This window comes from Thalassophryne amazonica, chromosome 7 (assembly GCF_902500255.1).
Source record: "Thalassophryne amazonica chromosome 7, fThaAma1.1, whole genome shotgun sequence".
NCBI lineage: Eukaryota > Metazoa > Chordata > Actinopteri > Batrachoidiformes > Batrachoididae > Thalassophryne > Thalassophryne amazonica.
Window position 1 is genome coordinate 96,700,402 of NC_047109.1, and position 27,918 is coordinate 96,728,319.

General features: G+C 43.6%; 1 protein-coding gene across 1 annotated transcript; it reads right to left on the reverse strand.

Annotated features, from left to right (window-relative positions):
- Positions 1–479: 479 nt before the first annotated feature.
- On the reverse strand, positions 480–27,918 carry gpn2 (GPN-loop GTPase 2). Its single transcript, XM_034175160.1, has 6 exons — positions 27,901–27,918; positions 27,197–27,659; positions 20,437–20,593; positions 16,591–16,751; positions 1,228–1,358; positions 480–1,043 (listed from the first exon to the last, which is right to left on the reverse strand). Exons 2-6 carry the CDS (start codon positions 27,614–27,616, stop codon positions 971–973), a joined length of 942 nt encoding a protein of 313 aa, XP_034031051.1. The 5' UTR covers positions 27,617–27,659; positions 27,901–27,918; the 3' UTR covers positions 480–970.

A 27,918-nucleotide genomic window follows, 5' to 3' on the forward strand; every position in this document is an offset into this window, starting at 1 on the left:
GACTAGCAGAAAGACAACAACAAACAGTTTATTTTCACCTGTCCATTTCACAAATTTCTATTTGCTCTCATATTTTGCAGATTAATTTGAAATATGTTCTAATATGAAAGAAAAAGAAACTGCATTGAAGTTTATTGTGGATTTCATTGGGGCAGCACGGTAGCTTAGTGGTTAGCTCTGTTGCCTCAGCAAGAAGGTCATGGGATCGATTCCCACCTGTAGCCTTTTTGTGTGGAGTTTGCATGTTCTCCCCGTGTTTACGTGGGTTCTCTCCGGGTGTTCCGGCTTCCTCCCACATCCAAAGACATGCAGATTAGGGGGACTGGAAACTTGAAATTGACCGTAGGTGTGCATGTGTTTGTCTATATGTGGCCCTGTGACAGACTGGCGTCCTGTCCAGGTTGTACCCCACCTCACGTCCTTTGACTGCTGGGACAGGCTCTGGCTGCCCCTTAATTGGAGTATACGTTGAAGATGAATGAGTGAGTGGATTTCATTGTTGAAGTCTACAAAAAGCACAGTGGAAAATGGATCAAACAAAACACTGACACCTACAAATGAAAGTACATATTAGAGCTGAGATTATAAATAGTCCAGTTGGTGGAGTCAGTTATCCATTAACCTCAAGGTTGGTGGTTCTAATTCCTGTGTGCTGCTGAATACCAAAGTTTCATTGTGCAAGACAATGAACCCTCAAATACAGCTCAGTAGTACCCAGACATTGGACCCCACATGAACATGGAGGGGAAAAAAAGCAAAGAAAGCAAAGTTCAGCTGTTTGTTCAGATGCGAACTTTTCATGTGGTGTAACCTTAAAGGATCTACACAGCAGCTAGAGGTATTTCATGCCTCTCCAGTGCTTTTGTGGCATCTGAATTCAAGCCAAGCGCAATGGATGTTGCCAAGAATCTCCCAATGAACGAGTGCTAAAAAAAATGGCAGTGTTGTCCTTTTATTTGGGCTTTTCAGTTTACAGATCCATCATTTCCTCCTCCACAGTCTTCCCACCAGTTTCCACGTACCGCTCTTGCACTCCGAGAGTACTGGAGTATCAACTGTTAAGTCAAACAATGCAATTAATATGGTAGTGTTTCAATCATGTCTACATAAACACTTCATGAAATTGTTTTATAAATTACAGACTATTCAGTTTCAGCCACTTTCAGTAAACCTTAAGGCTGGATCTTTGAGTCACAGTGAGTCACCATCATGATCAGCAAAGGATACAAGTTGAACTGGAAGTCTGCCCCCACAGCAGCTGACATCATAGCCTGCAAATTCCTTTCCTCAAGGTCTCCAAAGCAGTAGCCATTGGCCTTATCAACTGTCCGTAAGACCTGAATCATGCTGTCTTTGTCCTGGAGAAAGAAGATGAAGAGGAAGAAGAAGGGAAAAAAAACCCAAAACAAATTTGATCAGGGGGTTTCCCTGTTTAAATCCACTTCAATTAACCAGTAACTAAATATTTGTTGCTGAAACTCACTGAATCTTCTGCAAAACAGAGCTCGTAGGCAATTCTTTGTTTATTTATGAAAGTACACACACCAGTGGTTATTAAATTACAGAACTTCTAGCACAAATCAATGTTGTGTCAGATGCATTTCATACAGTATCATCTTAATTTTTTTATCCAACAAACAGCACACAAGCAGGCTTTTTTCTCTGATTCTGTAACCATGGAAATGCTGAATTTCAGCCTTGGTTTTGTTTATCAAAAACACAAGTCACACATGCATGCTAGTGTAGCGGCTGCTCTGCATTGTAGATTCAGACTCCTCCCACTCACTCCCCTTGGGACGCAAACTCGTAATCTCCAGCATGGGAGGCGGACGCTCTGACCAGGCGGCTAAAAACCTCGGCTCTAGCCTGAGCAGCCAGCGTATCTCTTAGATGTCAGGGGGAGTGAGGCCCACCGGCTACTATCGCACAGCGACTCCTGCTAGCCTCCGTCACACTAGGCCTAATATAAAAATCGAAAAGCTATTTTACTGTTGCTAATGACTGAGTAATGTCCTGCTCTCTCAAGGGTAAAAGGGTATTTATTTTGGGTTTGCACAGCACACTTTATATTTGCTCTGCAAAGTACCAATGGTATCCAAAGTACCAACCAGCTGCTTAATGAAGGGAAACGGGGAAAACAAAGACATTTTGAAATCTGCTTTCATTATGGAGCCACAGACCCAGGAGGATTTTTTTTAAAATTTATTTGTCAGTTGCTACCATCATTTTCAGTGACGTTACAGTGGTGTAGAGCAGTGCTTTTCAAACTGTGAGACGTGCCCTCCCGGCGCCAGCGTTCTTCAAGGGGGCGCAAGGGATGGGTATCATGAACCCCTTCTTTTCGAGAATCAAAGAAATGATTCAATCCACCAACATCAATAGCCTTTTTGCTTAACGAGTCCCTTATTGGTCCTTCAGAGTGGCTGTTGGTTTTGACAGCGTTTTATTGGAAAAATTGTCATTTCTTTACGCTGATTACAGACCCTGCAGCGGGTCTGTAATCAAGCGCTTTTAAGCTCTTGTGTTGAAAGAAACGAGAATAGTCCTCCGTTCTGTTCGCACAGCTCCAAACGCTGCGCTGCTCTCTGCCGAGTCAAGTCAGAGTCTGGTCTGAATTAATAGCTTCAAACCGAATCACCGTTTAAATCAAATGACACCTCTTTCCAAATGTTGTAACACAGACAACAAACTAAAATGTTTTTCCCTCCATAAATGAGACGTCCTGCATTCTTTATGAATTACACTGATGTTGACTTGCAGCACAGCCGGCTGTAAGAGCTCAGAGGTATGGAGTGACATTCATGCCATTAATGTCTGAAAGGAAATGCTTTTGACAAAAACTACAGATTTTGTTTATTTTTATTTATGTCGAGAGATCAAGGATCCAGTTACCAATTTCATATTTATTTACTTTAAGACTCAATAAAATGTTGTTGACATATAAAACCTGTAAAGCCTACTTTTAGTACACAGAAAATTCGCAGGAGGTATTGATAAGGGAATCGATAAGGAATTGGATCGATAAGCGGAATTGATAATGGCAGATAGATAAAAACTTATCAATACCCATCCCTTATAGATAAAAACTTATCAATACCCATCCCTTATATTTATTTTAAAATGTGTTAGTTATGCCAAAGATATCTAAATACAGAGATGTTTAAATGTTTTTTTAAAAAGATGTTTAAAATATGACAAAAGACAAAAATAGAAGAATAGAAAGTTCCTTAAAAACATGTTTAAAATGTCTGAAAAGGGTGTAAAATGTGTGAAAGAATAGAAAGTTCTTCAAAAACATGTTTAAAATGTTTACAGACGCTGTAAAAGTTGTAAATGCATAGACAGTTCCTTAAAAACACAAAAATACTTTTAAAATGTGTTTAAGATTTGTAAAAGAATAAAAAGAAACACAGATATTGAAATAGTGTGTATGTGTGTTGGGGGGGGGGGGCATCTATTCATTTGTTCTCTGAAGGGGGCTCACTCTCCCACACTTTGAAAACCCCTGGTGTAGAGGATGGTATGCGAGCGTCTACATACAAAAAAGTAACAAGAGTGGACGTGGAGTGCAGACAGCACATGTTCTTTCAGCTGTGAAATAACAGTGATGGAGTCTTCAGTTTCAAATTGTAAAAATTACTTATGATTTAATATATGAAATATGTGATTCACCTTGTGTGCTGCAGTGAAATAATGTGGGAGGTGAACAATGTTCTGGCCAGATCTGCTCTATATAAATGTAGAAATACATTAAAACCTGCAACATAATATATCACAGACATTCTGTTAAACTGTCCATTAATATATAAACAAATAAATATATAAAAATACACAGATTCAGAAAATAACAGACATGCATTTTTTACAACCCTAGTCATATTAAAAATTTGTTAGCAATCAAGCCTCCGAGTGCTGCAGTCACCTTTGATGACTGCTTTATGAGAAATACCCTTTTTGAAATATTTTAGGAATGAATGAAAGAATGCGAACGAGCAGCAATCATAAGAGTTACAACAACAGCAATAACTACCTTAACCTGCATCACTGAGTCGAGCCCAACGTCCATTTTGTACATGTGTAGACAAAGTATAATCTACAGCAGCAAGTTTCAATATGATCCACGATAGTCAGTCTGAGAGACTTAACACCCTAGTGGCTACAATTAGAACTGAAACATGCCCAATACTGAACAGGTCAAAGGTCTTAAGGCCCCCTGACATTTGTACGACTTTGATCTGCGCTTGCACGCACTCTGCTGTGCACAAGAGTAAACTCGTCTCAAACTTGCTGGAAACCTTTGTAAACTTTGCACAGCTTTGTGCACGTGCGCAAAGAAAATTTTGAAATGTTCAAAATCTCCATTGTGCATTAATGATGTGAACTTCAAGTGAACATTGCACAAACAATTCAAAACAATTCAGAGCGCAGCTCGTCTGAACGATTATAACAAGATGTTAAATCTATCATAAACATACTTTTCAGCTGCACACAAGAAGGGATGAACATGCAACTGTTTTATCAAGCCATTACAATATAAACATTACAAATAATTACCCTTTTAAACAGTTCCAAATGCGTTCTCCCAGCATTAAGCGCACGCGTGCAAGAGAGACAGACAAGCTGCAGCTGGAGCAGGTGTGATTCCGGAAGGGATTAGAGGCGTTTTCAACAGCCAACTCCAACAGAAAATGATTAATCTGCTACAAAATAATAATTTTATATACGCAGCGTCCAGTGCACAACGCGTGGCAGCCAGTGGAACAAAGCATGGCATCCAGCTAGGAACACAATGGGTGGGATCGTCAGGACGACGTGCGTGCAACTGTGCGTATCAAAGTCGTGCAAGTGTCAGGGCACCTTTAGTGAGATTACCTTGTGCGCTGAGTTTGAAGTTGATACACAAAGTCCTTGTCAAGATTCAGTGTACACAAAGTTACAGAGATTTGGCTCCAGTAGCTACAAACAGAATCAAAATACACCAGATGTCGTTTGTCAAGTCACCACACACAAAACATTTCTGAAACTCAACGTGCCCCCCACCCCCACCCATCTGCAGGTGGCTCCAATTAGAATCAAAGCATGTTCAACAACAACCCTGTGCCAAGAATTAGTGAGGTGAAGTTTTGTACAAAGTTTCTCTTTGATACACAACGTGACAGTGTTGCATTTCCTCAAACTGCTCTGCCTTAGGCAATGCAGGTAAAAATGGGACACTCAAAATAACAACAAACTAAAGCTCGCAATCTACTTTGTGAAGGATGTTAGTCATACAGCATCCAACCCATATGGCCAACTTGGTGTTTTTTGGTTTTCTGTTTGTTTATTTTTGGTAATATACTAATTAACCCTTTTCAGTCTTAGAATGTCACGTATGGATCTCACATCGCAAGTCCCCCTTTTTTTTTTACTTTATTAATAATATATTGAACACACAGTATAGTAAGGAACATAATAAAACCAACATCATGCTATATAAATTACACAAAACTCACTGCAAGCTTCTCAGGTAAAGTAGACAAAGTGAAATTACGGACTGTACACCATGAGCCAAACCAGCTAGCATACAGCTCCCCCACCACCAAATTTACAGTACTAGAATTGTCCAAGTAACATCAAATTTACCAAATGTTAACCACCTGGGTCAAGGTCACTGGGGTCAAAACTTACGTTTTCATTCCAATTTGCACTAAACCTGGCACACATATGTAGATGGGTTCTGGAATTGCCCAGGCAAGGTCCAATGTGCCAAAGGTCAACCATTGGGGTCAAAGGTAAAGCATTTTAGTTTTTCCACTGTGATTCCAGTAAACTTGGCACAAAAGTGGAAGTGGGTTCTGGAATTGCACAGCGAAGTCAAACATGCAAAAGGTCAATCACTAGGGTCAAAGTCATATCTGCCTGTCTGTTTTTTGTCCAACTCTTCCAAGGTCCTTTTGTTGATTTGTGCCGAACCTGGTATGTCAATGAAAGTTCACTCCAAATTTTCAAGAATTAATTCTTGCAAAGGTTGAGGTCAAAGAATTTGATTTTCAAGCCAGTTTGGAGCAAATGTGGTAGACACTAGGGTTGGGTATCAAGAACCGGTTCTTTTTAGATATCGTTAAGAAATAATTCGATCCACCGATATCAACAGTCTTTTTGCTTAACAATTCCTTTATCGGTCCTTCAGAGCAGCCGTTGTTTTTGAGGGTGTTTGTCTGGAAAATGATCATTTGCAGCGGCTTTGTAATCAACCACTTCTGCAGCACGACTCCACTTTGAAGCATTAACCAGTGAAGCAGTGCTTCGATCCACCGTTGGTGTTGTGAAGGTGTCGTAGCACGGACCCACAACAGGGGGCGCAAATGAACGGACAATGACTAAACCAAAAGGTAACAATTTAATGTTGTGACGCTACACAACGAAAAGACACAAAAAATATGCACAGTCAATTAGCACCAAGTGACGTGTGGCAGGCTCGAAGATAGGAGACCCCCCCCGACGAGAGAGAAGCCGTACTCCACACGGCTTCCACCACCAACGGTCTGAAGGACACCGGAGCCGCCAAGTCCCGAGTCCCCAGGTGGCCTCTGTTCCCGGCTGTCGACCCTGGCACTGCTGGCAGAAAGCAAACAGGATGTGTGAGTGTGAGTCCGCACACTCAGTAATACACAGTCCAACACTGATGGGAGGGAGCACCTCCACCTCCAATCATACACTCAAGCAGCTCCTGTCAGTCACTTATCTGGAGGGAGTGGGAGGCGAAGACGTCGCGGTTCCCACAACACGCCACTCCGACAAAACTGTCCCACAGGAATAAACGGCTGCAAACAGAGATCAAACGTGGATTAATCCAATACTGCAGAGACGGATTACCTCAGGAATGGTAGTCGATTCTCGGCGAGGAGGTGGAGTTGCAGCCGGCTTTTATGGTGGTGATGATGATGAATGAGTGACAGCTGGGGCAGGGGATGAATGACAGCTGTCACTTCTTCTAGGTCTGGCGCCCTCTCGTGCTTGGAGCCCGCACTCCAAGCAGGGCGCCCTCTGGTGGTGGTGGGCCAGCAGTGCCTCCTCTTCAGCGGCCCACACAACAGGACCCCCCCCCCCAACGGGCGCCTCCTGGCGTCCGACCAGGCTTGTCCGAATGTCTTGCGTAGAAATCGGCCAGGAGGGCCGGGTCCAGGATGAAGCTCCTCTTCACCCAGGAGCGTTCCTCAGGTCCATACCCCTCCCAGTCCACCAGATATTGGAAACCCCGGCCCTTACGACGGACGTCCAGGAGCCTGCGCACTGTCCAGGCAGGCTCCCCGTCGATGAGCCGGGCAGGAGGCGGCGGTGGTCCCGGAGTACAGAGGGGCGAGGTGTGGTGTGGCTTGAGACGGGAAACGTGAAAGACGGGGTGAATCCGCAGTGAAGCTGGGAGTCGAAGCTTCACTGCGGCCGGGTTGATGATCTTGAGGATCTCAAATGGTCCGATGAATCTGTCTTTCAATTTAGGGGAGGCGACAGACAGAGGGATGTCCTTGGTCGAAAGCCACACCTCCTGCCCAGGCTGGTATGTGGGGGCCGGGGAACGCCGGCGGTCCGCATGGGCCTTAGCCCTCGTCCGGGCCTTGACCAATACAGAGCGGGCGGCCTGCCACACCCGGCGGCACCTCCTGAGGTGGGCCTGGACCGAGGGCACACCGACCTCTCCCTCCACCAACGGGAACAACGGGGGCTGGTACTCCAAACATGCCTCAAAAGGGGAGAGGCCGGTAGCAGACGAAACTTGGCTGTTGTGGGCATACTCGATCCAGGCCAGATGGTGACTCCAGGCCGCCGGATGCGCGGAGGTGACACATCGGAGGGCTTGCTCTAACTCCTGATTAGCCCGCTCTGCCTGGCCGTTGGTCTGGGTGGTACCCGGACGAGAGACTTACGGTGGCCCCCAGCTCCTTACAGAAACTCTTCCACACCTGTGAAGAGAACTGGGGGCCCCGATCCGAGACGACGTCCGACGGTATCCCATGCAGCCGCATGACGTGGTGGACCAGGAGGTCTGCTGTCTCCTGGGCCGTCGGGAGCTTCGGGAGGGCCACGAAGTGGGCCGCCTTGGAGAACCGGTCCACTATCGTGAGAATCACGGTGTTGCCCTGGGACGGCGGGAGGCCCGTGACGAAGTCCAGGCTGATGTGAGACCAGGGGCGATGAGGCACTGGCAGAGGATGGAGGAGTCCCGTCGTCCTCCGGTGGTCCGCCTTACCCCTGGCGCAGATGGTACAGGCCTGGACGTATTCCCGGACATCGGTTTCCAGGGACGCCCACCAGAAGCGCTGCTGGACTACTGCCACGGTCCTGCGTACTCCGGGATGACAGGACAGCTTGGACCCGTGACAGAAGTCCAAGACGGCAGCTCTTGCCTCTGGTGGGACGTAGAGTCTGTTCTTGGGGCCGGTCCCCGGGTCCGGGCTTCTTGTCAGGGCCTCCCAGACGGTCTTCTCCACGTCCCAGGTGAGGGTGGCCACGACAGTGGACTCGGGGATGATGGTCACGGTGGGGTTCGACAACTCCGCTTTGGCTTCTTCATGCACCCGGGACAATGCATCTGGTTTTTGGTTCTTGGTCCCGGGGCAGTACGTGATCTGGAAGTCAAAGCGCCCGAAGAACAGAGACCAGCGGGCTTGCCTGGGGTTCAGCCGCTTGGCGGTCCGGATGTACTCGAGGTTCCGATGGTCCGTGAAAACCGTGAAGGGCAACGACGCCCCCTCCAGCAGGTGTCTCCACTCTTCAAGAGCCTCCTTCACCGCGAGGAGTTCCCGATTGCCGACGTCATAGTTCCGTTCAGCTGGGGTCAACCTGCGGGAAAAAAAAGGCACAAGGATGGAGAACCTTATCAGCCTCCACGCTCTGGGACAGCACGGCTCCTATCCCTGAGTCAGAGGCGTCCACTTCAACTACGTACTGGCGATCAGGATCAGGCTGCACCAGAACTGGTGCAGTCGAGAACCGGCGTTTCAACTCCTGGAACGCGGCTTCGCACCGATCCGACCAGGTGAAGGGGGACTTTGGTGGAGGGTCAGGGCAGTCAGGGGCTAACTACCTGACTGTAACCTTTGATGAACCTCCTATAGAAATTTGCAAAGCCGAGGAACTGCTGTAGTTTCCTACGGCTTATCGGTTGGGGCCAATCTCTCACCGCCGCAACCTTGGCCGGATCAGGGGCGACGGAGTTGGAGGAGATTATGAACCCCAAGAAGGACAAAGAAGTGCGGTGGAACTCGCACTTCTCGCCCTTCACAAACAGCCGATTCTCCAACAACAGCTGTAGGACCTGACGTACATGCTGGACATGGGTCTCAGGGTCCGGGGAGAAGATGAGTATATCGTCCAGATATACGAAGACGAACCGATGCAGGAAGTCCCGCAAGACGTCGTTTACCAAAGCTTGGAACGTCGCGGGGGCGTTGGTGAGGCCGAACGGCATGACCAGGTACTCAAAGTGACCTAACGGGGTGTTAAACGCCGTCTTCCATTCGTCTCCCTCCCGGATCCGAACCAGGTGGTACGCGTTTCTAAGATCCAATTTAGTGAAAATTTGGGCTCCATGCAGGGGCGTAAACACAGAATCCAACAGGGGCAACGGGTATCGGTTGCGAACCGTGATCTCGTTCAGCCCTCTGTAATCAATGCATGGACGGAGTCCGCCGTCTTTCTTGCCCACAAAAAAGAAACCAGCACCCATCGGGGAGGTGGAGTTTCGGATCAGCCCGGCAGCTAAGGAGTCCCAGATGTAGGTCTCCATTGATTCGCGTTCCGGACGTGAGAGGTTGTACAGCCTGCTGGACGGGTACTCAGCGCCCGGGACCAAATCGATGGCACAATCATACGGTCGGTGCGGGGGAAGAGTGAGCGCCAGATCTTTGCTGAAAACGTCAGCAAGATCATGGTACTCCTTTGGCACCGCCGATAGATTGGGGGGGACTTTGACCTCCTCATTAGCCGTAGTGCCGGGAGGAACCGAGGATCCTAGGCACTCCCGGTGGCAGGTTTCGCTCCACTGCGTCACAACCCCAGACGGCCAATCAATCCGGGGATTGTGCTTCACCATCCATGGAAAGCCCAAAATCACTCGGGAAGTAGATGGTGTGACGTGGAACACTATCTCCTCCCTGTGATTCCCAGACACAACCAAAGTCATTGGTTGAGTCTGATGTGTGATTAATGGAAGCAGGGTGCCGTCTAGTGCTCGCACCTGCAATGGTGCCGGCAGAGCCACCAGGGGGAGCCCTACTTCCTTTGCCCATCTGCTGTCCAGCAGATTCCCTTCCGACCCTGTGTCTAATAGTGCTGGGGCATGAAGGGTTAAATCCCCACTCAGGATTGTTACTGGGATTCGTGCAGATTTGCGGGGTTTTCCCGCGTGCGTATTATGGCCCACCCTTAGCCCAGTTTCTAAGGACGGGCGTTGTAGTTTGACCGTTTAGGGCAGTCCCTCTGCATGTGCTCACATGAGCCGCAGATAAAACACTCCCCGCGGGCCAGTCTCCTTTGTCTGATGTTTGATTTTACTTTGGCCCTGCTCGTGTCCATAGCCTCCTCAGCAGGGAGAGCTGTAGCCACACGGAGCTCTCTGGCAGTGAAGCGTGGGGACGACGTCACTTTGTCGGAACCGGAAGGAGGAGGGACGGCTCGTGCCCGGTCACGCCCCCCGGCCTGCTCCCGACGATGCTCGTTTAAGCGGTTGTCTAAGCGTATAACTAAATCAATAAGCCCGTCAAAATCCCGCGGTTCCTCCTTAGCCAGTAGGTGCTCCTTGAGGACCGGTGACAGTCCATTTACAAAGGCGGCGCGGAGCGCAACGTTATTCCAGCCGGACCTCGCTGCCGCGATGCGGAAGTCGACTGCATACTCGGCTGCGCTACGGCGCCCCTGTCTCATCGACAGCAGCACGTTCGAAGCGGTCTCGCCTCTGTTGGGATGATCAAACACTTGTTTGAACTCCCGTACAAACCCAGTATAAGACGTTAGGAGCCGTGAATTCTGCTCCCAAAGCGCCGTAGCCCATGCGCGTGCCTCTCCTCGAAGCAAATTGATCACATAAGCCACCCGGCTAGCGTCTGATGCGTACATGACAGGGCGCTGTGAAAAGACGAGCGAACACTGCATGAGGAAGTCCGCGCACGTCTCGACACAGCCCCCGTACGGTTCCGGAGGGCTTATGTATGCTTCAGGGGACGGTGGGGGGGTTCGTTGAACGACCAGTGGAACGTCTGATACAGGCCCAGGACCAGCCAGAGGAGCGGCTGCAGCAGCGCCCTGCTCGTGCGCTTCCACCCTGGCGGTGAGAGCCTCCACCCTCCGATTAAGGAGGACATTCTGCTCGGTCACTAAGTCTAACCGAGCCGTGAAGGCGGTTAAGATCTGCTGCAGCTCACTCAACACGCCTCCTGCTGACGCCTGCACTCCTGGTTCTTCCATTGGCCGTTCAAGCTCGGGTTGACGCCCCTCGGAGTCCATGACGATGGCCGAGAAATCCTGTTGTGAAGGTGTTGTAGCACGGACCCACAACAGGGGGCGCAAATGAACGGACAATGACTAAACCAAAAGGTAACAATTTAATGTTGTGACGCTACACAACGAAAAGACACAAAAAATATGCACAGTCAATTAGCACCAGGTGACGTGTGGCAGGCTCGAAGATAGGAGACCCCCCCGACGAGAGAGAAGCCGTACTCCACACGGCTTCCACCACCAACGGTCTGAAGGACACCGGAGCCGCCAAGTCCCGAGTCCCCAGGTGGCCTCTGTTCCCGGCTGTCGACCCTGGCACTGCTGGCAGAAAGCAAAAACAGGATGTGCGAGTGTGAGTCCGCACACTCAGTAATACACAGTCCAACACTGATGGGAGGGAGCACCTCCACCTCCAATCATACACTCAAGCAGCTCCTGTCAGTCACTTATCTGGAGGGAGTGGGAGGCGAAGACGTCGCGGTTCCCACAACACGCCACTCCGACAAAACTGTCCCACAGGAATAAACGGCTGCAAACAGAGATCAAAACGTGGATTAATCCAAATACTGCAGAGACGGATTACCTCAGGAATGGTAGTCGATTTCTCGGCGAGGAGGTGGAGTTGCAGTCCGGCTTTTATGGTGGTGATGATGATGAACGAGTGACAGCTGGGGCAGGGGATGAATGACAGCTGTCACTTCTTCTAGGTCTGGCGCCCTCTCGTGCTTGGAGCCCGCACTCCAAGCAGGGCGCCCTCTGGTGGTGGTGGGCCAGCAGTGCCTCCTCTTCAGCAGCCCACACAACAGTTGGTTCTGTTTTATTTCGCTTTATCTTAATTTTTCCGCGCTAAAACCTGAAAGAGCATATGTCTGTGAGTAATATTTACCTTTTTATGTTAAACCGACTTGTTATGGTCTTCTGAAACAGTTGATAGATGTATTTTATAACTTAAAATGGGACCGATGATAATGCATTAGCATGTCTATGGCATTTTCAATGTTAAAGTTAGCATGCAGCTGTTCACATCTCAGCACGTTTGTGTGCATTTGTTTTCTGTATAATAATTAATGGCTCAGCATTTGTTGTCGTAAGAGTCAAATGTATTAAAAATTGTAAATTTTTTAAATTTATTTTTATTTATATATTAATAATAATATGAGTGAAGCGGTGCAAAGCTCACTCATGGTACAGGGCGTCCTAAACAGGAAGTGCCAAAATTCAAATCCAGGTAAAACAGGAAATGTTTGAATGTCAAACACTTCCTGGATTGACAGATGAGATCTCATGGACTCTTGCAGAAACTCCGTGGCAAGCTCACACTAAAACAGGAAGCGCTGAATTGTCAGTCAGTGAAACAGGAAATGTCCGATGTTGAACACTTCCTGGCATGGGTGGAGCTAGAGCGGAGGCCAGGGTTTCACTGGACTCCCGTGAAATCTGATTGGACACAGATGATTGACATGTCACAGCACCACACGTCTGGTTGAAAGAGCTGCATTTTCAAATCAGTGAGTCACATTGACTGCTAGGTTCCTCCTGTCCAGTAGTTTGTCCTGTGTACCACAAAAAGTTCTAATCCACCTTAGTAGAAGAAGAAAATTGCTTCAGATTTGAACTGAACACGTCATTTGAACTATGGACTTCTAATCACACCAAACTTATATTGGTGAGTAAACGACCATATTTTATGCCAGAAATGAGGTCCAGGTTGTTAAAAGCAGCATTTCTCCTTTAATTCAGCTTGCCTTATATACACGTTTAAGCTAATGGACAGCAGCTGGTTCATGCTCTGTTGGCTTATTAGTGCAGCAGATAACTGAAACAATCCTTCAAATGGTGATAGAAGCATCAAATTCGGCACAATTGTAGCTGGAGCAAAATTAATGGAGCAACTTTAACTTTTGACCCCTGTACAAACTGAAAATGACCTTTGTCACCATTCTTGCTGCTTTTACCGCATAACTCCAGAACATTCAGTCACAAATTGTCCAAACTATACCTTTTTTGGAATCTTTATGATCAGACAAATAATGTGGCGTAGTTTTCCATATGAATGGAGCATCTTTTAATTTTCACCCCTGTGTAATACTTTAATTGAACGCTACCTGGCTGCCTATTGAAAATTCAAGTGGCCAATCAGTTTTTTTTTAAGAGTTCATGTCTATGGATTAATTGTGCCAAATTTGATGTTTGTATTACCATTTGCAGGATTCCACTCTAAATATTCTCTTATCTGCTGCACTATATGAGATGTAAGATGCTGCTCCTCAGTGTTTCTCAGTTGTCCTCAAAAGTACTGGAACACTTGGTATTTCACACATTTTAATTTGTTTATTCCATTTTAAATACATTTGTTTACAAAATTATCTTCCTTAACTCAAACTGAAAGCAAATCTCTACAACTTGATATAAATCAATTAAAAATATAAAATCCAGCTACCTGACAAAGTGGTGTAGAGGATTTTCTTAAAAAGAAGACCTGAAAGTTCAGCTACAATTTGACAGAAAGTACATTTGAGATGAAAGCCTAAGATTTGATGTTTTGGTAAAAGAAACTTTTGTATTTCTTCATAATTGATGTAAATAAAGTCCAAGACATATTCAGTGACTTAGAAATGTTCGTGTTTCCATCCCCTGACTTGTCTGAAGAAAACTGGCAATAAAACATTATTATTTACAGGTTTTATCAAGTTTTAGAGATTTGCTTTCAGTTTGAGTTTAAGGAAGATCATTTTAGAAATTTTAATTCTTTATTTTTTTGTATTTCAAATGGCATAAACAAATTAAAATGTGTGAAATTCCAAGTGTTCCAATACTTTTGGAGGGGACAGTATCCTAACCTTATGATGAGTGCAAAATGAGTGTGGTATTATTACTGTTTTGTTTAAGAATGTTTAATTTTCACTGTTGCTGCACTATGTGTCAAATCATAGTCATATCGTTTATCATATTGATAGGAAAATTCAGTAAGGTATATCTTTTATTATACACTCGAAATCTAAGGTGGAACTCTACTTGTGGGTACTAAGGTACACCTAAATATCTTTAAAAAAAAAAAGAGAGAGAGAGAGAGAGAAAAGCCACTTAGGTGCGTGGTCTTGAGAACCAGGGATGGCAGGATGAAAAGCTTTTTTTTTATCCTATGGGAACTCTCCCTACCCACCTAAGCGGCTCAAGAATATGGACAACATGTATATAAGTGACATTTACATGACAATTTATATGACAACATTGAGATACGATCATTTGGCCATATTGTACAGCCCTACTGTCAACTAGCTGAAAACTTTGAATATTAATTTACATCTACATTAAAAAAAATGCTTAAAGTAGCAGGGGGTTAAGAGGGCTGTAATTAGGGGGGTCGGCTGAAAAGCAAAAAAAGAAAAATGCTTAAAAAGGTGGGGAGTATGGTGGACAGAGCCCCTCCAGAAGCTGAAAGACAAAATAAGGAAAATGCTTAAAAAAGCGGGGGGGTCTGGGGGGAGCGGAGCTCCCCCAGAAGCTGAAAGGTTTCAGTCATGCTCATGCTCCCAAGAACAATTTTATTGAAAAAAGTCTGAAGGACCTAACAGACATGGTTAGATGGCGAGGTGCTTTTCCAGGCATGTGAGAGGCAAATAAAGAAAAATGCTTAAAAAGGCGGGGGGTCTGGGGCGGAGCCCCCCAGAAGCTGAAAGCTTTTTGCCATGCTAATGGTCCCCTGAAGCATTTACTCAAAATAAAGTCTGAAGGACCTAAATGACATGGTGAGATGCTGACGAGCTTCGGTCCTTCATGACCGCGACATATGCATATTAGCAACAGCAACAGCAATAATAATAACTCCTCAGAAGCTTTAAGTCTGCTTCTTAACCCCTCTCAAAGCCATTAAAATATGTCAATCGTGACTCGTGAGTCACTTTTGTGTGGATTAAAGTCATTAACTGGGACTCTTGTGTTGTTGCAGTCAAGAAAGGAGAATCGTCCTCCGTTCCATTAGCACAGCTCCAAATGCTGCGCAGCTCTCTGCCGAATAACTTCAAAAATGAATTGCCACTTTAAATAAAATGACACCTCTTTTCAAATGCTGTAATACAGACGATAAACTACAATCGACAATGTTTTTTTCCTCCCAAAATGAGATGTCCTGCATTCTTTATGAATTACATCCTGACGTGCAGCTCAGCCGGCTGCAAAAGTTCAGCTCAGATGTATGGAAAGACATTAATGCCAATAATGTCTGAAAGGAAATGCTTTTGACAAAAACTACAGATTCTGTTTATATTTATTTATGTTCAGAAATCAAGGATCCACCATGCAGAGTTTATTAATGTCCAGAGATCAAGTTCAGTGATCAATTTCATATTTATTTACTTTAAGACTCAATAAAATGTTGTTGACATAGAAAACCTGTAAAGCCTACTTTTAGTACACAGAAAATTCACAAGAGGTATCGATAAGGGAACTGATAAGGAATCTGATCGATAAGCAGAATCAATAGATAAAATCTTATCAATACCCATCCCTAGTAGACACGTAGGTGGATTCCAGAATTGCCCTGGCAAGAATACTCAGAGGTCAATCATTTGGGTGAAGGCCAAGGTTATTGGGGGTCAAATGTTGGCTTGCCAGAGTCCTTAATGCCTTCATGGCCATGGGTACTATTACAAAGTAAATACAATTGTGGATCTTTGTGGGTACTGAACATAAAACCCTGAACGCAAACACATTTACCTGTAAACAGCTCCGTGGGACCAGTCACAATAAACTTGAGCTACCAGGATTCTAGTATTTCCTGCCAATACTAATGCAACTTTTTGCAGTTTTTTTTCTAAGAAGCTCAGCTGTATTATTGCCCAAAAACATTTATAAGATAGCACACTGTAAAACATTCAAAGTTGACAGTCATGGACATCTGGTCGTTATTCAAACTTTCTTTATTCAAAGTTGAATCCATTAACACTTAAGTCCTTTTCAGAACCAGGAAATCCCTTGGAGGTTCCTTATTTAATTTACTGAAGAAAGCTGCAGTTAAGTAGACTTATAGCACCATTAAATTGTAATCAGTGGATTAAACGATCAGCAGTATAATTTAGATTGAGCCAGTAATAAGCACAGCAATCATGCCGGTACCTGTACGTTGAGAGGAACAAAGGAGACGAGACTGTAGTCTTGTATGACCTCCGCCAACTTCTCATTGAGACGGCGGAATTTTTTGAAGAATGGGTCTGCAGCCAAGTGATCGAGGAGATAGTTCAGGTCCATAACTTCTGTGTAGAAGTCTAGGTTGAAAGCTGTTGATGAATTCAGACAGGGAGAGTAAAAAAATTCTGAAGTAAAACTGAAACTAAGTTCTTTCTACACACAGAGGCCACTTCATTCGGTACACCTTACAAGCACAATCAGAGATAATCTTCTGCATGTTTTACCCTGCTTGCCACTTCGCAGATGTGCATGATATTGGTTTCACCGATATGTATGTGTCTGTGGACAAGATAAATCAAAAACAGAAGGCTGAATTTCCTTAAAACTGGGACTATTACTTGGATGAATATCTTGAAGGGATTAGATTTTAAGAGTAGTTTGGTCATAGGTCAAAAGTCAGCATCAAGGAAAACATGATGAGAAAAACATCTTTTCTGTATATCTCAACAACCAAGCTGCTTAGATGGATCAAATTTGGTGGGAATATTACTTGGATGGACATCTAAAAGGTGATTAGATTTTAGAGTAGTTTGGTCAAAGGTCAGGGTCAAGGAAAACATGGTCTGAAAAATCTTTTTTGTATATACAACAACCAAGAAATCTATATGGATCAAAGTTTGTGGGAATATTGGGTAGATATCTAGAAGTGATTAGATTTTGTAGTAGTTTAGTCAAAATCATGGAAACATGGTTAAAAAAAACTTTTTTGTACTGTTCAAAAACCAAGAAGACTAGCTTGATGTTCTAAAGCATATGTTGATAAGCAAAAATATTTGTGATCGATTTGTATGAATTACTTCAAAATTAGGTCATGCAGAAGTCACATGATGAAGTCAGAAAAATACCATTAGAGACATATGTATATTTACTTGTACATTTATATTGTGGTGTGTAGATCACGCAGGGTTTGCATCAGCCCTCTGATGCCTTTCACGGAGTTACTGGTTCCTTTCTCTTAACTCAAATTAGTGTGGCATTTCTTCTCTGATCTTTGCTATCAATAATTCATTTTCACCTAGAGAACTGCTGTTCAATGGGTGTTTCTTCTTTTCTAGACCATCCTCTACAGACAACAGACAGTTGTGCATTAACATCATATGGTAGTTTGAAAAACATTTGTCTGTTTCTTCCCCTACTCCTCAATTTCAATTTATTTATATAGCACCAAATCACAACAACGCTTCTTCAAGGCTCTTCACATGAGTAAGATCGAGCCTTACTAACCTCCCTGAGCAAGCACACAGACAACAGTGATCCTTCTAGTGATAATGAAGAAGATATCTCCAGAAGACCACACTCAGAAGGATGACCCACTGCTTAGGCCATTCTAACAGTTATAAGGCTTTTACAAATTTTACAAGTATTTCTTTCTTTACAAACAGAAGAAACAGAAAAGAAGAAAGAAAAAACAGAAGAGCAACAAAAACAGAGTCCTTAATTGAAATAAAAAGCAGTCCATCTTGGGTCTTTAGGTGGTTGAATAGGTAGGTCTTGAAGAAGTACGGCTTCCTAGGGTCAGTCTGATGCCCTGGGGTGCAGGCCAGCATCCTATAAAGGTTTCGGCAGTGCCTCGGACAGAGAGATAAAGAGTAGAATCGGTTGTCCAGAAATAACTGCACCTATGGCATTAATACACCACGGGTAAATCAACAGGGAAGCAGAGAGAATACTAAGGTGGTCGCTGGCAGCTAGCCCCGTGCTTCACGAACAGACCCAGAATTTAGATGTAATGAGGCCTGTTTTGCTGCTAATAAAATGCATTAAAAAGAGAGGAAGCATAGTTCCATACTACACCGGTATGCTAGTCATACAACCCCAATTCCAATGAAGTTGGGACATTGTGTGAAATGTAAATAAAAACAGAATACAATGATTTGCAAATCCTCTTCAACCTATATTCAATTGAATACACCACAAAGGCAAAATATTTAATGTTCAAACTGATAAACTTTATTATTTCTGTGCAAATATTTGCTCATTTTGAAATGGACTTCAGTTGTTCAACAGTCCGTTTGGGAACTGAGGACACTAATTGTTGAAGCTTTGTAGGTGGAATTCTTTCCCATTCTTGCTTGATGTACGAATTCAGTTGTTCAACAGTCCGGGGTCTCCGTTGTCGTATTCTGAGCTTCATAATGTGCCACACATTTTCAATGGGCGACAGGTTTGGACTGCAGGCAGGCCAGTCTAGTACCTGCATTCTTTTACTACGAAGCCACGCTGTTGTAACACGTGCAGAATGTGGCTTGGCATTGTTTTGCTGAAATAAGCAGGGACGTCCCTGAAAAAGACGTTGCTTGGATGGCAGCATGTGTTGCTCCAAAACCTGGATGTACCTTTCAGCATTGATGGTGCCATCACAGATATGTAAGTTGCCTATGCCATGGGCACTAACACAGATGCTGGCTTTTGAACTTTGCACTGGTAACAATCTGGATGGTCTTTTTCCTCTTTTGTCCGGAGGACACGACATCCATGATTTCCAAAAACAATTTGAAATGTGGACTCATTCGACCACAGCACACTTTTCAACTTTGTGTCTTTCCATTTCAAATGAGCTCGGGCCCAGAGAAGGCGGCGGCGTTTCTGGATGTTGTTGATGTATGGCTTTCGCTTTGCATTGTAGAGTTTTAACTTGCACTTGTAGATGTAGCGATGAACTGTGTTAACTGACAATGGTTTTCTGAAGTGTTCCTGATCCCACGTGGTAAGATCCTTTACACAATGATATCGTTTTTTAATGCAGTGCTGCCTGAGGGATCAAAGGTCATGGGCATTCAATGTTGGTTTTCGTTCTTGTAGCTTACATGTAGAAAGTTCTCCAGATTCTCTGAATCTTCTGATTATATTATGGACTGTAGATGATGGAATCCCTAAATTCCTTGTAACTGAACATTGAGAAACATTGTTCTTAAAATGTTGGACTAGTTTTTCCACTCAGTTGTTCACAAAGTGGTGATCCTCGCCCCATCTTGGTTTGTGAACGGCTGAGCCTTTTGGGGATGCTCCTTTTATACCCAATCATGACACTCACCTGTTTCCAATTAGGTGTTCTTTGAGCATTCATCAACTTTCCCAGTCTTTTGCTGCCCCGTCCCAACTTTTTTGAAACATGTTGCAGGTATCCATTTCAAAATGAGGAAATATCTGCACAAAAACAATAAAGTTTATCAATTTGAACAGTAAATATCTTGTCTTTGTGCTGTATTCAATTAAATACAGGTTGAAGAGGATTTGCAAATCATTGTATTGTTTTTATTTACATTTTACACAATGTCCCAACTTCACTGGAATTGGGGTTGTACAAGGAAAATAGATGCGGCTTTAGTCTGGACTTAGATGTCTCTAAGGAATCTGACCATTTATCTCTGTAGGGAGATCATTCCACAAGACAGGCGCACAATAAGAGAAGGCTCTGTGGCCTGCTAATGTTTTTAACCTTAGGGACACAAAGTAGCCCTGCATTCTGAGAATGCAGAGCACGGGCCAGTATGTAAGGTGTAATTAGGTCAGCTAGGTAGGTAGTCCGTGAAGAATTGATTTGAACCAAATGGGGACACAAGGGACAAATGTCAGATTGCCCTTACTGTTGTTATTGGCAGGGGTTTTATTACCTTGTCCCAGTAAATCAGCAGCTTCTGAAACACTCAAACTCATATTATATATTACGAGCAGTTGAACAGGTAGCTGGGAAGTATACATGAAAAACTTTCCGATAAAGTGATTTAATTACTACTGCATGCAAGACAAACAGGGTTACAACCTCTATCTTACCCAATTTGCCGTACTGTTCAATCAGGTCCATCTTGGAAAGGACACTGACATGGGGAAGCTCAACATGCAACATGGTGGACAGAGATGTGCACAGCACAGAGATGAACTTGGCTGGATCAGCGCAGTAATGAGAGTCCACAAGGTGCACTGCTGTCAGCTAAAACAGGGGTCAAACCAACGTAAGGGGTGATGGACGTACATAATGACTGTTCAGATAAAACTAAAAGCTCCATTAAATAGGTACAAGAAAAAAAAGAACACACCTCAAATTAGGATGCAACACACATCCTGATACAATTTTTAATTCTAGCATTAAATCACTCACTGTGGTATCAATATACAGTGGGGAAAATAAGTATTTGACCCCCTGTCAGTTTTGCAGGTTTTCCCACCTACAAAGAATGGAGAGGTCTGTAATTTTTATTGTAGGTACACTTCAACTGTGAGAGACAGAATCCAAAAAAAAAAAAAAAAAAAAAATCCAGAAAATCACACTGTATGATTTTTAAATAATTAATTTGCATTTTGTTGCATACAATAAGTATTTGACCCCCTACCAACCAGCAAGAATTCTGGCTCACACAGACCTGTTATTTTTTCTTTAAGAAGCCCTCTTATTCTGCACTCTTTACCTGTATTAACTGCACCTGTTTGAACTTGTTACCTGTATAAGACACCTGTTCACACACTCAATCAATCACACTCCAACCTGTCCACCATAGCCAAGACTAAAGAGCTGTCTAAGGACACCAGGGACAAAACTGTAGACCTGCACAAGGCTTGGATGGACTACAGGACAACAGGCAAGCAGCTTGGTAGAAGACAACAACTGTTATATTTATTAGAAAGTAGAAGAAACACAAGATGACTGTCAATCTCCCTCGGTCTGGGATTCCATGCAAGATCTCACTTTGTGGGGTAAGGATGATCCTGAGAAAGCTCAGAACTACACAGGAGGACCTGGTCAATGACCTGAAGAGAGCTGGGACCACAGTCACAAAGATTGCATTAGTAACACATGACGCTGTCATGGTTTAAAATCCTGCAGGGCAGCAAGGTCCCCCTGCTCAAGCCAGCACATGTCCAGGCCCGTCTGAAGTTCACCAGTGACAATCTGGATGATCCAGAGGAGGCATGGGAGAAGGTCATGTGGTCAGATGAGACCAAAATAGAGCTTTCTGGATTCAACTCCACTTACCATGTTTAGAGGATGAGAACAACCCCAAGAAAACCATCCCAACCGTAAAGCATGGGGTGGAAACATCATACTCTGGGAGCGCTCTTCTGCAAAGGGGACAGGACGACTGCACCGTATTGAAGGGGGTATGGATGGGGTCATGTATTTCGAGATTTTGGCAAACAACCTCCTTCCCTCAGTAAGAGCATTGAAGATCGGTCATGGCTGGGTCTTCCAGCATGACAATGACCCCTAACACACAGCCAGGGCAAGTAAGGAGGGGCTCCGTAAGAAGCATTTCAAGGTCCTGGAGTGGCATGGACAGTCTCCAGACCTGAACTCAATAGAAAATCTTTGGAGGGAGCTGAAACTCCAAATCTGAAAGATTTGGAGAAGATCTGTATGGAGGAGTGGACCAAAATCCCTGCTGCAGTGTGTGCAAACCTGGTGAAAAACTACAGGAAACATTTGACCTCTGTAATGGGAGACAAATGTTTCTGTACCAACTGTTGAGCTCTGTTTTTCTAGGGGGTCACATACTTATTTATGCAATAAAATGTAAATTAATTATTTAAAAATCATACAATGTGATTTTCTGGATTTTTTTTTTTTTAGATTCTGTCTCTCACAGTTGAAGTGTACCTATGATAAAAAATTACAGACCTCTCCATTCTTTGTAGGTGGGAAAACCTGCAAAACTGACAGGGGGTCAAATACTTATTTTCCCCACTGTATATACAGTGCATCCAGACAGTATTCACAGCGCTGCACTTTTTCCACATTTTTTTTTCATGTTCCAGCCTTATTCCAAAATGGATGAAATTTATTTTTTCCTCCAAATTCTATGCAGAATACCCCATAATGACAATGTGAAAAATGTTTTTATAAGATTTTTGCAAATTTATTAAAAATAAACAAATAGGAATCATATGTACATAAGTATTCACAGCCTTTGTCATGAAGCTCAAGACTGAGCTTCATGGCAAAATCATCCTGTTTCCACAGATCATCCTTGAGATGTTTCTACAGTTTAACTGGAGTCCGCCTGGGGTAAATTCAGTTGATTGGACATGATTTGGAAAGATGGACAGTACATGTCAGAGCACAAACCAAGCTTGAAGTCAAAGGAATTGTCTGTCGACTGTCGAGACAGGATTGTCTCAAGGCAGAAATCTGGGAAGGGTAAAAGGCACATGGCAGCCCATCTGGAGTTTGCCAAAAGGCACCTGAAGGACTCTCAGGCTATGAGAAACAAAATTCTTTGGTCTGATGAGGCATCGATTGAACTCTGTGGTGTGAATGCCAGGCATGTATGGAGGAAACCAGGCACCGTCCCTACAGTGAAGCATAGTGGTGGCAGCATCATGCTGTGGGGATGTTTTTCAGCGGCAAGAACTGGGAGACTAGTCAGGGTTGAGGGAAAGATTAATGCAGCAATGTACAGAGACATCCTGGATGAAAACCTGCTCCAGAGCGCTCTTGACGTCAGACTGGGGCGACAGCTGATCTTACAGCAGGATAATGACCCTAAGCACACAACCAAACTATCAAAGGAGTGGCTTCAGGACAACTCTGTGAATGTCCTTGAGTGGCCCAGCCAGAGCCCAGACCTGAATCCTATTGAACATCTTTGGAGAGATCTGAAAATGGCTGTGCACCGACGCTCGCCATCCAATCTGATGGAGCTTGAGAGGTGCTGCAAAGAGGAATGGACAAAACTGCCCAAAGATAGGTACGTCAACAAAGTATGGAGAAAAGGGTGTGAATAAAACATGTGATTTCTTAGTTTTTTCTTTTTAATAAATTTGCAAAAAAAAAAAATAATAATAATAATAATAATACAACCCCTGGCAAAAATTATGGAATCACCAGCCTCAGAGGATGTTCAATGTTTGTTTAATTTTGTAGAAAAAAAAGCAGATCACAGACATGACACAAAACTAAAGTCATTTCAAATGGCAACTTTCTGGCTTTAAGAAACACTATAAGAAATCAAGAAAAAAAGATTGTGGCAGTCAGTAACGGTTACTTTTTTAGACCAAGCAGAGGAAAAAAAAATATGGAATCACTCAATTCTGAGGAAAAAATTATGGAATCACCCTGTAAATTTTCATCCCCCAAATTAACACCTGCATCAAATCAGATCTGCTCTGACCCTATGTGTCTTTTTGCAAGGAATGTTTTTGCAGTTTCTGCTCTATGGCAAGATGCATTATCATCTTGAAAAATGATTTCATCATCCCCAAACATCCTTTCAATTGTCCAAAATATCAACATAAACTTGTGCATTTATTGATGATGTAATGACAGCCATCTCCCCAGTGCCTTTACCTGACATGCAGCCCCATATCATCAATGACTGTGGAAATTTACATGTTCTCTTCAGGCAGTCATCTTTATAAATCTCATTGGAAAGGCACCAAACAAAAGTTCCAGCATCATCACCTTGCCCAATGCAGATTCGAGATTCATCACTGAATATGACTTTCATCCAGTCATCCACAGTCCACAATTGCTTTTCCTTAGCCCATTGTAACCTTGTTTTTTTTCTGTTTAGGTGTTAATGATGCCTTTCGTTTAGCTTTTCTGTATGTAAATCCCATTTCCTTTAGGCGGTTTCTTACAGTTCGGTCACAGATGTTGACTCCAGTTTCCTCCCATTCGTTCCTCATTTGTTTTGTTGTACATTTTTCGATTTTTGAGACATATTGCTTTAAGTTTTCTGTCTTGACGCTTTGATGTCTTCCTTGGTCTACCAGTATGTTTGCCTTTAACAACCTTCCCATGATGTTTGTATTTGGTCCAGAGTTTAGACACAGCTGACTGTGAACAACCAACATCTTTTGCAACACTGTGTGATGATTTACTCTCTTTTAAGAGTTTGATAATCCTCTCCTTTGTTTCAATTGACATCTCTCGTGTTGGAGCCATGATTCATCAGTCCACTTGGTGCAACAGCTCTTCAAGGTGTGTTCACTCCTTTTTAGATGCAGACTAACGACCAGATCTGATATGATGCAGGTGTTAGTTTTGGGGATGAAAATTTACAGGGTGATTCCATAATTTTTTCCTCAGAATTGAGTGATTCCATATTTTTTTCCTCTGCTTGGTCTAAAAAAGTAACCGTTACTGACTGCCACAATCTTTTTTTCTTGATTTCTTATAGTGTTTCTTAAAGCCAGAAAGTTGCCATTTGAAATGACTTTAGATTTGTGTCATGTCTGTGATCTGCTTTTTTTCTACAAAATTAAACAACTGAATGAACATCCTCCGAGGCCGGTGATTCCATAATTTTTGCCAGGGGTTGTAATAATAATAATTCCATGTTGTCATTATGGGGTGTAAAATTTCGAGGGGAAAAAATTATTTACTCCATTTTGGAATACAGCTGTGTGAAAATGTGGAAAAAGTGATGCGCTGTGAATACTTTCCGTATATATAAAAAGAGTGTCAACGGAACATATTTTCACAACTGGGCAATTCTACGGTAACGGAATCACAATCTGAACTAATCTGTCGTGGTTAGATGCCATATGTCCAGATTTTGCTGCTGTCATAATTCCGTTACCATAGAATTGCCCATCTACAGAGTTCTGATGTGAGATCCCTGCAGCATGACTATAAAAAAAATGTAAGATGTTTGCCTTTATTTTGATTATCTCAGCCAGAGTTTGTTTATAATATACAGTAGGTGCAAATAATGACTATTTTCATACTGGATTACTGGAGGAGCTAGTATAGGTTGACCAAACATCCTGTTTTCCCAGGACATGTCTTGTTTTCACATCCTGCCCTGGCCATCCTGAGTTTTTTTTTTTGGAAAGTGATGACAATGTCCTGGTTTTCATTGTTTTTCATTGAGCCATTTAACTGACAGGCATTCAAGTATTATTGCCGGGCCAAGTGTCCTGGTTTTCGATAATCAAAATATGGTCACCCTAAGTTAGTGGGTCCATCAAATGTGTAACATTGGTGTGAAATGACCATCAATGTTTTCCAGAGTACAAGATGATGCCTCCAAATATTCAGTTTTCTCCACAACCCAGAGACATTGAGCTGACTGCCAGATGAAAGCAAAAAAAACAAAACAAAAACAAACTAGTAAAATATAAAATATTCACATTTAAAAATTTGAAATCAGAGAATTTGAGCATTAATCAAAGCAAATCAATTTTATTTATATAGCGCCAAATCACAACAAACAGCCGCCCCAAGGCGCTCATTACTTATGTGATTTCTGGAAGAAGGTCCTACTGGTTGTGTACTTCCAGATCTAGATCCAAACCAGCTTCAGAATCAAAACATTCATCCAACCCAGAGCAATGTTTGTCTAATCTTTCCTCTGGAACACTGGGAGCTTTGATGACCTGTTCGGACAGACTGTTGCATATACTGATAACACGGTGTGTGTGTGTGAGATGCTATATCAAGAAGATGTGTTTGGCATCTAGGCTTCCCCATCTTAAACTGGTGTCCCCAGATTCACCTGGAAATACCAAATTCATTTTAGGCTCTCCAGCGTCATCATACCCATGTGAAATAATCTTGTATAAAAAAAAAAAAAAAAAAAAAAAATTAAACAACTCAAAATGAATAATCGAATATCAAAACAGTCAACAATGAATTTAATGGTTTATTAATAATTAAGTAATCGTTCAGGGTTCTCACCAGTGCAGTTGAGCATAGGGGGCCCCTATGCTGTGATTTAGCCAGTATAGGGGGCTTTTCTGTTTTGCTTGGTTTTCTTTTTTACAGAACACATCGGACGTTATTTAACATCCCAGTTAGCATCACAAAGCGGCCCTCAAAAAGCAGGAAATAGTGTTTCAAAGGATTATAAATTTAAAGTTTTCTCAGAAGGATGCCCCCGGACCCTCCTACAATACTCGCGCCTGCAACACTTGTCGTGCAGCTATGCCCCGCTAAGTCGTGCCACATCTGGGAGGGAATAAGAAATTGCGAAGGACAGCCGTCCAAACACCGAGACTGCACTCCGACCTGCCCCGACTGATCTGTGCCTCCGAACACAGTACAAATGTACCTGGACAGCTGCCAGTTTGCATTAAGAACAGTAAGAATGGCGTACGATAGCAGTCCGATTGAGGTTCAGCAGAATATAATCCAGCGGCACTCGAGGCACACTTGTGGTGCATTCAGGCACATTTGGTCACCGTTCAACATAGCGGAAACATGCTGAACGTCCCCCTAAATGCGATCAGAATGTCACAAATGCCTTTTTCACGCTGTCCGATTGTTTAGAATGCAGTCAGACCGCGGTCAGATGGCACTTCGACTGGCGTACGATAGATTTTCCACTTCAACTGCACCACAAGGGTTTTGAACATAAGCAAAACATTTGAGGAGGCCGCAGGACTGTGCCCAACTGTTTAGACTGCTCTGAGAACACTGTCTGAAGTTTTCGAATGCACCTCGACACTCCCCGAATGTGGGTTGAATTTTCATTTGGATGTGATTCAGGATCATTCGGCCTGTATTGTGATGAAGGTATAAAGATTAGATTTATTTATACAACTTTACCATTTTAATGCTTGGAGGACATGAGAAATGTCTGAAGACACTCACCCTGAAGTTCCACCTGGACAGCTGTGAGAATATATTCTTGACTGAACTCTGATGGGTGTAGAGTTCCACCTGTCCCGGGCAGTCAAACAAGAAGTAAGAGTCGCTGTGCTGTTTAAGTTTGCTTTCTAACCAGTCCAGATTGGCTTCCAAATAGTCCATACAGTAGAGGAGGCCACCGTTAGGGCCAAGTTTTAAACCTTCCATGACATCATCCAGCGTGACCAGCTCTGAGACATCTACCGCACAGGGGTATGGAAGACCTTCATTGGCAGGGTCCATGTTCACCACAACCACCTTCCGTCCGAGGCTACTGAGGAACTCCTGCATTCCTCGGCAGTAAGTGGTTTTACCAGAACCTGGGGGTCCAATGACCACCTGGCCGAAGCGCAGTGATGCGGTTTCTCCTGCTTGCTTGGACATGTTGTCAAAAGACTGCAGGAGCTCATCCAGATGGATTATTCACCTGTGAGGATCGAATTCTTCACCAAATTAAACAAATAGACACGGAAGCTACTGGAGCTCTTTGGAGTGAACTTTACAGTTACTACTGAACTAAACCTCGATACTACTACGGAGTAAAAAACGACCTACGAGCTGATTAAAGTTATTCGCTATAAGAAGACAAGACTTAAATCTAAATACAAGCTGGTATGATATTGTGGACTTGAAAGATTTAATTTTAATAAGCAATAGACTTTATTTACCCTCTAAAGACGTTCAGT